We start from the raw sequence: 13,756 nt of genomic DNA on the forward strand, positions 1-13,756 counted from the left end.
ACACACACAGTTACCCACAAACAGTCACTCACCCACACACAAACACACACACTCACCCACACACAAACACACTCACGCAGGCGCTTGTTTCCAAGCTGAAGTTGCACCGATGGATAGGTCATTAGAGGAGGAATGAGACCAGACTCAGAATGTGGTCCAAATATTCATCTCTTCCCCCTTTATATCCCTCTCAGCCCCCCTCCATTTTCTCCTCTCCTCCTTTCCTCTGTTCCTCTAATCTCTCCTCTTCTCTCCTCCTCTTTCTCCCCACCTCCTCTCGTCCTCTAGAGAACGATGGGGGAGAAAAGAGAGAAAGAGAGAGGGAAGGAAAAATGCTCCACTTTCCAGATTCTAACTTATTTATCTAAGCTGGCTGTCACACTAGACATTCTACCCTGGCTCCCCCCTCCTCCTTGTTCTTCCTCCCTTGTCTCCCTCTTCCCCAGTCTCCCCCTCTCCCTCCATTTATTTCCTCCACCCGCCACCACACCTCATCTCTCCTGCCCTCCCCCCTTCCCCCTGTCCCTTCCTCCCCCCTCTCTTGCCTCCCTCTCCCTCATCTCCCCTGCCTGTGCTAGATTGAGTCCTTTATCATTCTAAATTGACGTTTATGCTTTTACTCGTATTGTTTCTCCAAGGTTCCCAGCGTTCATGTAGGGCTATTTATTCTAATCCTTGTCACCCTGCCCCAGCAAGCTGCTTTGCCTCCACGATCCACTAAACACAGCTAACACAGCCAGCTAGCTACCCCTCCTGTTATCCTCCTCTCCCCCACTCTCCTCCTCTACTCCCCTTTTCTCCTTCACTTCTGCACTCTCCTTCCTCTCTCTGCTCCTCTCCTTCTCCCCTCTCTCATTTCTCTCCTCTCCTCCACCTCCCCTCTTACCTTCTTTTTCCTCCTCTCTCACTCTTCCCTCTCTCTCCACCTCCCATCTCTCCTCCCTCTCTCTCCACCTCCCATCTCTCCTCCCTCTCTCTCCATCTCTCCTCCAATCTGTCTCTTCCTTCACCTCCCCTATCTCCTTGTCTTCTCCCGCCTTTTCTCTCTCTTGGCTCTCTGTCCTCCTTCTCCTCTCCTCCTCTTCAACCCTAAACACATACAGAGCCTAGCATCCATGTGAAGCTACATGCTTGATTTCAAATTCCAGTGTTCTATTTATGACACATGCTTCTGGTTGTCAATATTAATACAGGGCTAACATGCAGAGTCTGTCCAAACAGACAGCCTGTCTCTGTGTCACATACAGGGGGGTTTGTACAGGAAATAAGAAATCCATTATTGAGCAGCCCTGTTCAGACATGGTGGAAGAGAGAAGGGGGACAGACAGGGGAGGAAGAGAGGAAAACAGACAGACAGGGGAGGAAGACAGACAGACTGTTACGCCCCAACTTTAGTGGCCCTATGGGGCGAACAAACATTCCGCCACTGACCCAAAACAACTACTAAGAACACCTTTAAAAGTACAAAATCCATGGGATTTATTAATACAACATCATTTCACAACTATAAGAAAAACATAGCAGAGCAACAAACTCCCAGGCTAAGAGGCAGCAAGACCAGCAGTCCCCAAGCTAGAAGCCTCTCCTGCAGCAGGAAACTGGAGTCTTTATCTGCTGCTTGATCACCTGGCCAGGTGCATCTCATCTGGCAATCATGGGGAACACAACCTGGGCGGAGCTACAGAAAAGGGAAGGGAGGTGACAAACAAAGAACACAACACATGTGGCCGTAACACAGACACTGGAGGAATAGAGGAAGACACACAGACAGGGCAGGAAGAGAGGAAGACACAGACAGGGGAGGAAGAGAGGAAGACACAGACAGGGGATGAAGAGAGGAAGACACAGACAGGGGAGGAAGACAGACAGACAGCCAGCCAGACAGGAGAGGATGAGAGGAAGACAGACAGACAGAAGAGGAGAGAATAGGTGTTGATCTTAGAGGAAGAAGAGAAGAAAGACTGGGTAAGATTTTTCTCAGAGAAAGGGACAGGTAATACCACACAGAGAATGTCGCTTTGATTACACTGCTCTAACGCCCTCGAGATTTTAGAGGGAAATTATTGTTAGTATTTTTATTGTTATCATTGTTCAAAATTAGCTTTTTCATGTCCTTAATTGAGAATTGTTGGTTCCCATTGTTTCCAGACCTGTGTTTGTAATGGGAGAGTGATGCGAGTGTTTCATACAGAGAGAAAACAGATGACAGTCTAAGCCTCCCCCTCATCCCCCAACCTCCCCCGCCTCTCTCTCTACCCAGCTGCCTCTCACACACAGAAGCAATTAACCTTTACAAGTTTCCTTCTTTCAGTGGGTAGTCCTTGGTTTTTTACCAAGATGGCCGCCTCATATTGAGCATGAGTCATGAGTTTATCATCTGGAGCTGGCCTTCCCCTCCTCCTGCTCCTCCTCCTTCTCCTTCTATTCTTTCTCCTGCTCCTCCTCCCTCTCCTCCTTCCCCCTGCTTCCCCCTGCTCCTCCTCCTGCTCCTGCTTTGACCTCCTCCTTCCCCCTTCTTCTTCTCCTGCTCCTCCTCCTCTTCTCTTCCCCCTCCTCCTCCTACAACCACAGTGTTTGTTGGTTCTGGGATCATTGTTCTGCTCGCTCGTAAAGCAGACCTGCTCAAGGACTGTGTGTTTGTGTGTGTGTGAGTGTGTCGTACTAGAGGTAAAGCTCCATATCATCCACTCTTAGAAAAACTGTTCTCTCTACTGGAGCAGCTAAGCAACCCTTCTTCCTCCCTCCTTCCATCCCTCCCTTATTCCATCCATCCTTCCATCTTCATCCCACCATCCCTCCTTCTTTCCCTCGATCCCTTGATTCCTCCTTCTCTCTCTCTCCCTCTCTCGTATCAGCCATCCCTCCTTCCATCCATCCATCCTTCCATGCCTCCACATAGCTCATCAAAGTCTTAAAGATCAAGTGTGTTGTCTGAATAGACATTACTTCATTTAGAGCATAAATTATGTGTTTGTGTGTGGCTTTAACTCACAGGATGCTGCTTACACACACTTTGTCTCTGCAAAAACACACACACATACACACACACCACTGGAGTATACACACACACGCAATCACACACCCACACACCAACTGGAGATCGCACACACACTGAGGACCGACACAGAGTGCTGGACTCCTCTACTGTACTGGTCTATAAAGACAGCATGCTGGTTTCAGCTGTAATCTCAGTATTACTGCTCTCACTCTGTCTACCCCCCTACACTCACTTCAGCTCTGATCTCTGATCAGGAAGCTTTACACACACACACACGCACAGACACAAGCAAACATAGGCACAAACACGCAGGGACGTGCTGAAGAACACACACACAACACACACTGGCGAGAGTGAGCATGCTCAGTAAGAGCCGCAGGAGTCGAGTGTCGCTGTGGCGATGTCAGGTCCGATCTGGCTCGGAGCTGAGCAGGGTAAACAAGCTCCACAGTTGTCACGGCGATTAGAGGGTTTAACCATGGGCCTGAAAGAGAGAAGAATGGAGAGTGGATGGAGAGAAAATGAGAGGGGAGGGAAGCGAAGGGAGGGAGGGAAAAGGATGGAAGGGATATGGAGGTAGAGGAGTTGAGGAGAGGAGTAGGGAGCATGGAGAGGAGAGAGGAGAGGAGGGAAAGGAGAGAGAAGGAGAGGAGGGAGAGGATAGGGGAGGAGAGAAGAGAAAGGAGAGTGGAGAAGGGAGGGGAGGGGTGAAAGGAGGGGAGGGCAGAAAGGTGGGGAAGAGGGAGGGGATGTTAACAGAGGCAGGTTAAGGTTATCAGAGCCCATTAAAAGGCTTTAATGTTGGAAAGCAACAGAGACCGGCTATTGTTGTTTAGCTGGAGCTGTGAAGAGCAGAGGCTTAGATGGACACTTCAAGACCAGTAATCCTCTCTCTTTCTCCTTCCTTTTCTCTCCCTCTTTTTCTTTCCCTCTCTCTCTTCCCCCCTTTCTCACTTTAGCTCTGTCTCCCCCCCTCCCCTTGCCTCGGCATCCCACCTGCTCCGGCCCCTTCCCAGACCCTGGTTGGCTGGCTGACTTGCTGGTTGACTGGTTGGCTGGTAGGCTGGCTGACTCGCTGGTTGTTCAGAGTCAGTGTGTGGGGAAGATTACATTATCTGGCCCTCTTATCCATAGCAGCACAGACCTCTAACTCTCTGTCCTTCGCTCTCTCTCCTTCCCTCCCTCTGTCTCTCTCCATAGCTCTCTCCCTGTCTTCCTCTCTCAATCTCTCTCGTCTGAGAATACAGGCGGGTGTAGGTGGTTAGAATGAATTTTTCCTTTCTCAGCTTCAGTCGGTCTGTCTTGTATTTTTTGATGAATCTGGGTCACTAAGTACTGTCTGTGGATGCGTGTGTGTGTATGTGTGCGTGGGTGCGTGCGTGCACCAGGGAGCTCTCTGTGTATTTTTATTTCAGTGAAAGCAGATAATAATGAGTCTGTCAAAACAAGATTAATTTTTTATTTTTTTTATTTCTTCTTTTCTCTGTGAAAAGCTGTCCACTGTTTCATCTGGCCTGTTGACAATCTAAGAAATAAAGTATTTTGGAGAATTTGTAAGGAATTAAATTATGATATTAAATATATTTTAGTCAATGAAAATGTTTTTGTACATTATATTATATTATTTATGCTGAAAGTGAAGTTTGAGTTCAATGAATGTGTCTAGATTCTCCATAATAACAATTCATTTAGATAAAACATAATTTACTGGAAAGTAAATCATTTACCTAAACTATTTAATCTTTTAATTGAAGGATAAAATCCATGGCTGCTACAAATATGCAGATACAAAAATATGGTTAATTACATAATTTTATATAAGGATTAACTGTGGAGAAAATATTTAGATTGGATCATTTTGATAATTTGCCTGTGATTAAAACTTTTACTTTCATCCATAACAAGCAATTAAAAGTTCTACTTTTCTAATAGTCTTAACATAACATTTGGATTTTGTTGTTGTTGTCTGTATCTATTGCATGATTAATCTTGCAAGGCTACGCTAGTGTGGCTAAGCAATATCAAATATAATATATCACATAGAACACACTAAAAATACCTGACACAATAATAAGCAACGCAGAAAGTCAAAACCGTAGTATTTTATTAAATATGTCTAAATGGTGTATGTGTTTAAATAGCTTATTTTTTCAATCTAAAACATGATTTCAGGATTGCATAGACGAGTATGTGCTAAATTTGCTACATTATATGATTAGTATAATATAACTTGGTCCATATCTACAGTATATGACACATTTTAGTCGTATTATTAACAGGCTATCAAGTTAACAGGTTTAGGGTTAGGGTTCATTGAGGAATGAACTCTTTGGTTTGCTTTGTTAGAAATATTGAACCTGGAAGTAGATGTAATGGTTGTTATATTGGCCAAAGAACCAAAACTATAACCTAGATCTAATGGAAGAGGGGTAAACTGGACAGAGTATTAATATTAACCAAATGTGCTGAAATTGCAGTTATTTGACTGTATGGGTTTAATCAGAGCAAGAATGGTCACAAAGTTGAATGACATTTATATTTAATAACATTCCAAACACATTAAATCAATGAAAAGGCAAACATGTTTACAAAATTAAGATCTTACCTACTCTATCATGATGAAGAATCCACAGAACAGTGCTTCACAATTCCCTTTATACACAAGAACAACCAATGACACCAAATTTTGACCGTTACTTATCAACATATGACTAGCAATGCGACAGTCACACAAGAGAACCGTCATGCAAATGCAACTCCAGTCTTTACATTTACATTTATTCATTTAGCAGACGCTTTTATCAAAAAACGACTTCCAAGAGTGAGCTTTACAAAAGTGCATAGGTCACTGATCATAACAACGAGATAGCCCCAATCATTGCAGGTAGCCAAAACATGAAGCAAACATTGTGAAAACGCGAGAGGTGGAAATAGGATATCTTACACCCTACAGAGCTTTAAAAAAAACATTTTAATACTTATTTAGTTATTATATTATGATTTGAAATTACTATGTAAATTATTAACTATTTAAAAAAAATATTTACCAGTAATAAATATTGTTTGTAATGTTATGTAGGGCTGTCCCCAACTAAGATTTTCTTTGGTCGACCAAGACTCGACTAAAACGTCTGAAAATCGACTAATAGAAATTTGAAACGCTTTTTTTTTCACCCCAAAAAAAACGTACAAACGTTTTCCCGATCTGACTCATTGGCTGCTGGACATCGCAGATTCAGACACTAATAGCCTACTAATAATAAGACTCGTATCACCAGTACTGTTGTAACCGAATGCCGATGGTATTTAGTATCTCTTACAATGTACTACAAATTAAAAAATATTGTTTGTTTAACATGCAAATCATCAGAGCGTGCTTATCACTGCCTGAAAACTTGCAGCATGCGAACTTACGTAGAAGCTGAGTGGGGAACGGTGCAACAGAGAAAGATTTTGTTGTCTTGGCCGGACAAGATAATGTCATTCGATTTGGATGTGATTCTTATAATTGGCATATTCATTTTTCAACCCAGCGCGTTAGCATGAGCGAAGTAGGGCGAGGCCAACTTACGTTTTTCAGGTGGTAGGCTACATCATATTCAACGTCGAACTATGAAAAATAAACCGTTGTTGGCAGAGTTTGCATTCAACGTTTTTTTTTTATTCCTCTGAACTGGGGTTTTGCATCAGAGTTTTTTTAATACAAGAACCCATTCACATAGTTAACAAAAAATTGCATGTACTTGTATGCGTGTATGTGTGTTAGTATGTACATTAGCCTAGTGTGCAAACGTCTTTGGCACCAATTTAAAAAAAATAACAGGAAAAATAAAATGCTTTAGGAAATAATTTAATAAAAGCACTAAACATTTTCTCAATGTTGCTCTTTTAAACAGATGAGGCACAGATGATGCTTAGCACAAGTTAAGTCAGGATGACCACGCTCCTGCCACGTAACCATTATGTCTCACTACACACTCCCCCCGCTACGCGCGCTCTCTCTACCTCAATATCTGGGCTGTCATCAGGGTTTCTATCTTCGATAAGCTGCTCCCTTCTATCCAATTAGCACAGTGACATGCCTCCTCTACTAGCCTATCCTACTGCTGCCATGCCTTTAAATATGTTTCTCTCTTTGCTTAGTTTGTCCATGCTACCACTGTTCGTGACCCTCCACCTCCCCGTCGCCGCCCGGTGGCTTTGTCTCTTCTGCTTCCTCGGCTCATCTGTCTGGCTGTCTAACTTCCCGTGGTCTCTTTCAGGTCCTCCCAACCACCAAAGCCAGACCAGCCTACGCCCCCCTCTCCCACCCACCCTCAACCACCACCAGTCTTCAGCCAATAGCCTCAACCGGAACACCCTGGCGAGCCGGCGAAACCCCGCCCATGCCCCGTCCGGCCCCGCCCCCGGGGAGGGCCCGTCGACTCCTGAGTCGGTCCAGCTCCAGGACAGCTGGGCCCTGAACAGCAGTGTTCCCCTGGAGACCAGGTTAGACACACACACACATAGGAGTCACACACACACGTAGTCACCCACGTACACACTCACAGGAGTCACACACACACAAACAGACTCACATACGCTTGCAGGAGTCTCCTCTCCCACCTTACCCTCCTCTCCTTCCTCCTCATCCTCTCCCTCCTCCTCTACCTCCTCATCCTCCTCTCCCTCCTTATCCTCTCCCTCCTTATCCTCTCCCTCCTCCTCTCCCTCATCCTCCTGTTCCTCCTCCAATCCCTCCCTCATCCACCTCTTCCTCCCTCTCTCCTCATCCTCCTCTATCTCCTCATCCTCCTCTCCCTCCTTATCCTCTCCCTCCTTATCCTCTCCCTCCTCCTCTCCCTCTTCCTCCTGTTCCTCCTCCAATCCCTCCCTCATCCACCTCTTCCTCCCTCCCTCCTCATCCTCCTCTGCTCTCCTCATCCTCCTCCTCCTCTCCCTCCTCCTCTCCTTTCTCATCCTCCTCTTCCTCCTCTTCCTCCTCTGCTCTCCTCATCATCCTCTTCCTCCTCCCAGGGATGTGGGAAGTGGTGGCCACCCTCTGCTTTTCCCTATTGTTTAGCTGCAGTGTTTAAAAGTGTATATGTTATACAAATATTGATAACACTTTAGAATAATGGTCCGTTGTTAACGAGTAGCTATGCAGGAAGTAATAGGTAGTACTACATTAACACTGAACTTAATACTATTAACTAATATGGAACCAAGATTAACTAAGCAGTAAGTAATAGCAAATTTAGTACAAAGGTAGTTCCTTGGTAGGTATTTGATTATTACTAAGTAAATATATCCTCATTAGGAACTAATTGTGAACTATGACCAATTAAGAAAGATAACCAATTAATTACTAATAACAAAAGGAACATGTCTAAAAAGTGAACAATTGTGTTTTTTTTTACTCTTAACATGGTCATAACATTTCAGAAGCTTGTGCCTAAAATTAGTTATTTGTGGAAACCAGTTTATGAATATTAACGTTATAACACGTGCAATACTATACAGCTTGTATGAATGGGACTTTTTACAAGCTAGTCGACAGCTAGCCTGGCTTTACAGCTAGCAACAACTGTAGCTAGCGTTTTGGGCCACGTTACTGTTCTCTGAATTTGGTTATCTAGCAAGTTATTTTAGAGTCCTGACATTTGTTCTTTCTTCCTTCAGCATTTTCATTCTTTTGGAATTGCGTTGCTGTTGTATTTCGCAGTAGTGGCCAATGCTAGACTCATTATAGAGTGAGTAGGCCTATACGTTGGTTTGGGTGAGGGTTAGCCATGTACTTACTTATTACTTATTTAGCCATTATGTCTGACTCAGTTTCTCATCACAGTTTGTTGAATGTGTTGAATGTTTCATTCAACAACAAAAACATGTTGTTTAAATGCTAGGTTTCATCCATGTGCCAAACAAACAATGTTTAATTCCGACATATATTACAAAGTGCTTTATTCTTGCATGCCCATGTGCATTCTTGTATTATGTAGGATTTTCTTTTACAATTTCATGGAAATCTTCCGGTGCATATAATAAAAAAAAATGTTAGACAGAATCACTGCAGTTGTTTTATGTTGTAGATCTTGCAGGGTGACATGTTAGTGAGGTGTTAACTTGTTTTTCACCCTAACCCTAACCCTGCATAGGCTCGGTACTGGTAGCAAGAGAAAACAGAAATGATTCGTTCATTTTGACAGTGTCTTCGGGTACGGGTCTTTGGATCACTTTTCACATGACGAGCATAGGCTCAGAAGAGGAAACAGAAAGGATTTGTTTACCTCGTTCACTTTCGCTGGGTTTCTTTAGGGTTCGTTATTTTAACTTTTTTGTAATATACTTACAGTTCAGTGCAGTGTAATTGTGTGCAGTGATAATTAAATGGTAGTGTGATAATAAATGACGATTTCAAATCTTACAAACTGTCATAATGCATTATTTTAATGCAGGAATTTGTTTTAAAATAGTATCTGCTGGTTTACATGCACTAACATATAGGCCTACATGAGAATATGATAAATGTTTGCAGTGGACGTATTTAGGCCAGGCTATAAAATGTTGAGCAACAATGAAATAAACAGAGAACATACATCCATCCTTTGGTAAGAGTACTAGTCACAATCTCAACCTGTAGCTAACGTATTTGGGGGGATATAATATTCATAAACTGGTTTCCACAAAGAACCCATTTGAGGCAAAAGCTTCTGAAATGTTATGACCATGTTAAGAGTAAAAAAAAACAAATTGTTCACTTTTTAGACATGTTACTTTTGTGATTAGTAATTAGTTGGTTATTCGTTCTTAATTGGTCATAGTTCACAAGTAGTTCTCAATAAGGATATATTTATTTAGTAATAATCAAATACCTACCAAGGAACTACCTTTGTACTAAATTTGCTATTACTTACTGCTTAGTTAATCTTGACCCCCAACCCAGTTAATATAAGCTGAAGCACTGAACCATCTTTATCATTACTATATTTTCTCTAAACAGAAGTCGAAGCACCATGTCAAGTAGGCCTCTCCAACATTTCTATTTTCAAGATGATGCGTTCCTTGAGTCCCATTGGGCTTGGGTCAGGAAGCCCTCCCCTCTATGCTCCCTCTGCTCACCACCCCAGCCTCCTCCTCTCCCCCCCTCCCCCCTCCCTGTCTGGTCCCACCAGGCAGATTAATCAAGCTTCTGTCAGGGCATATGGACCTGACCTAACATACACACACACGCATGCAGTACTCACAAACACACGTGCATAATCAAACACACGCACATACTCTCTCACACACACACCCATACACACATACAGTCCTCACAGACTCACACACATGCATTCTTAAAAACACACACATACTCACACACAGACACACACATACTCAATTACACAGACTCACATTGTCACACAAACAGAAATACTCACACACATAATAACACACACACATGCTCACACACTCACACACAAATACTTTTTGCATTTCTTTGTTTTTCACCTAGTGCTGGAAGAAGCATGTTGCAGTGACAGCACTTACTGTACTGCCCTGGGCTTTCTCTCCTCTCCTCCCCCTCCTCTCTCATCTCTCCTCTTTCCTTCTCCACCTCTGGGTCCTGAAAACAGAACAATCCTGTTTTAGTCCTGATACCAGCTTCAAAACAAACACTCACTCGCACACACAAACACCCACACACAACCACATACACACCCACAAACACATAAACACTATCACACTGTTCTCTGCCCTGGCATATTGACAGTATTAATGGATTCAAACTGTCTGGGGTCTCTTGTGTCAGTTGAATGTCCATTTCTTGGTTAATTGCTCTGGCATCATCTGCTTCTCCCTGCGGAGGGCTTTAGTGTGGAGCACAGAGCTCTCTGCTTATACTATTCACCTGCTTAACTTTGTGTCTGTGAGTGTGTGTGTGTCTGGCTGTGTGTGTTTCTGTGGTGTGTGTTTGTGTGGTGTGTCTGTGAGTGTGTGGCGTGTGTCACTAGGATTGAGAGGTGAGGCCTCAATCTTGTCTGCCCCCTCACACACAGGGTTTTTTTCCGGTTCAGGCATCGTTTGGGTACCGGAAACGTTTTAAAGTATTGATTTGGCACCGGTGTTGTATAAACCCAAACGATACCCAACCCTAGTAACCACACACCCTCACACACACACAGCCTTGACCATCAGGCAGTGGACCGCCCCCCCCTCCCTGCTGGACACAATCCTGTTTATCACACCAGAGGACAGAGAACTAGCTAACTCACTTCAAACACTCCCTTTGATGCTATCCCTTTGATGTCCTTACCTCTGACTGTGTGTGAGTGTGTGTGTGTGTGATGGTATGCTTCGGTTTGTGTTATCACATATGATTGAATGATAGCTGTTCACTCCAGTACATAATCACTCACCGTTTCAACATAACACAGTTGTATTTGTGCATATATGTGTGCATTTGTAAGTGTATCGACTGTATGGTGTGGGGGGGTCCATGTTTGTATGTGTCAGATTGAGTATTCAGACTTTCAGTTTTCACACAGGTTCAGGAATTGTTTTCTTCAATGGTTTTAGTTAACAGCTTGCAGAGTATACAGTAGCACAGTGCATAGCAGCAAGGAGGGCAGAAGCCAAGAAGTGAAGTCTTCTCCATGTTACAACAGTTCATGACACAGTTTTGACATCCTTCATAGTCCCTCAATAGAGACTGGTTTAACTCGGTCTGCTTGGCCGAACATTCTCACAATCACAGGACCCTAGTGCTGACACTGTTCTGTCTGCAGAAACACTTCCACATCTTTACATCACGTTGTACTCCTCGTGAGTGAAACAGCCTAGTTGTTCTACAGTTCTTTCACCCCAGTAGTGTTATGTAGTTCATAAAAGGCCTAACAGAGCACACATCGGCCTGGTTCTAAGGGGGGCCTGAGGGGGCCCCTGACCCCTTCAGATGTTCCTTGTGACTCCCCTACCAAAATGAAAGAAAAAAATCAGATTTTGTTTCCTTCTTTTAGTTTTTTTTCCAATGTATTTTGTCTATTTCGGTTCAGCCATTCATAAAAGGAGAATCAATTTGCTTCGGTATTACATCTGGCTAACGTACACAGTTGCAGCAGCACTCTTGTCAGGTTCGCTAGCTTGCTCTGTTCACCTTGCTGGTTTTAGCCATGCATAGGTTTTTGATTTGTCTTCTGAAGCCAAAAAGTGGAAGCACCAGTGAGTTTGATACTGGTTGTGGTATTTCGAGTCTGGGGGCACTCTCACCGGTGTCACACTTGCAGGTGGCTAAGCACACGCCCAGCCTAGTTATCCCCAATGCCGCTGCCAGCTCAGAGACAGCTCCCGGGTCGCAACCATCCCGCTCCAGTTCAAACACTCCGGGCCCGATCTTGCACCCAGCGCAATTTACTTTGTCAACGACGCAAGTATCATTCCTAGTTTGCACTCGACGTAAAGCGGACTTTTCCCTCTACAGACGCACATCGAAATGACCTTGCGCTCCCGTGGGCGGTTCAGCGAAAAAGGAGGCGTGTTCCGGCGCAAACGTTCCCTGGTGCTATTTTGCAGTTTCCGAAAAACAATTCCGCCACTGACCAGGAAAAACGTGGTCTAAAGTCAATGGCGCATTATTCAGATGCTATTTTAAGGGCGCAAGCTTGGTCCGTGCACACTGCTGGCGAGGCCAGGGTCTTCTTTCTGCGAAGCTACGTTACATTGTTTTGATTTATGGCGTGTTACATTTCTTCAATGTTTATAAAAAGATTTTCATGAGAAATCTCTATGTATGTGAACATGATTTGTAACAATTGTGGTAATTTTCTCCCACGCCTGTTTAACCGAAGCTAATTTGGGTGGGTTTTGTTCTCCCATCTCCATCAGAATCAGAATCAGAATTCGGTTTATTCGCCATGTAGCCTATGTTACACAAACACAGAATTTACTGTGGAAGGAAGGTGCAAACAATAAACATATACGGGTCTTAAATTAAGTTAAAAAGTACAATAGTTAAACTAATTCCAAGAACTAAACAATTTAAAAAATAAAATATAGGGTAGGCTATATAAAAATAAGAATAAGAATTTGAATGAGCAGCATGAGCGGGCAATTTAGTGCAATGAGAAAACTGCTCTGCCTTTCCCATACAATGTCACTTATCTATCTGTTACGGCCCTGACTAGAACGTCGGTCTCCTTGGCTGTGAACCGCTCCTGGCGTGCGCTTGGCAAATCCGCCGTTATAATAGCAATCCGCCATGGAACAAGCGCTGCTCTTAAAGGGAATGTGAGATGACGCTCTGATTGGTTTATTGCACGTTACGCCCAAACCACACCCATTAGTAATGTAGCTACTTCGGACCTACCCATTTTAGATTTGCACCAGGCGCAAAGTCATTTATCCCGCCGGCAAAATAGCAACCGAGCCGGAGTCCCGCCCACAAAGTTACTTGCGCTTTGCGTTTTGATACTTGCGTTTCAGATCGTCAAAATAGGGGGGTCCATGTTCCACCCCCTGCCTCCCTCCTCTAGTCTTGACTTCCCCTGCCTCTCCCCTCTACTCCTGACTTCCCCTGCCTCTTCCCTCTACACCTGACGTCCCCTGCCTCCCCCCTCTGCTCCTGACCTCCCTTGCCTCCCTCCTGTACTCCTGACCTTGCTTGCCTCCCTCCTGTACTCCTGACCTCCCCTGCCTCTCCCCTCTACTCCTGACTTCCCCTGCCTCTCCCCTCTACTCCTGACTTCCCCTGCCTCCCTCCTCTACTCCTGACCTCCCTTGCCTCCCTCCTGTACTCCT

General features: G+C 44.2%; 1 protein-coding gene across 2 annotated transcripts in view; it reads left to right on the plus strand.

The window, feature by feature from the left end:
- The window catches only part of tenm2b (teneurin transmembrane protein 2b), a 112,721-nt gene that overhangs the window by 60,183 nt on the left and 38,782 nt on the right, over positions 1 to 13,756 (plus strand). For both annotated transcript variants that reach the window (XM_062453117.1, XM_062453118.1), the window contains one exon: positions 7,261 to 7,486. In XM_062453117.1, coding sequence (XP_062309101.1) covers positions 7,261 to 7,486 — 226 coding nt within the window. The remainder of the gene's footprint in view (positions 1 to 7,260; positions 7,487 to 13,756) is intronic.

The sequence above is a fragment of the Osmerus eperlanus genome, chromosome 27 (genome assembly GCF_963692335.1).
Source record: "Osmerus eperlanus chromosome 27, fOsmEpe2.1, whole genome shotgun sequence".
Classification (NCBI taxonomy): domain Eukaryota; kingdom Metazoa; phylum Chordata; class Actinopteri; order Osmeriformes; family Osmeridae; genus Osmerus; species Osmerus eperlanus.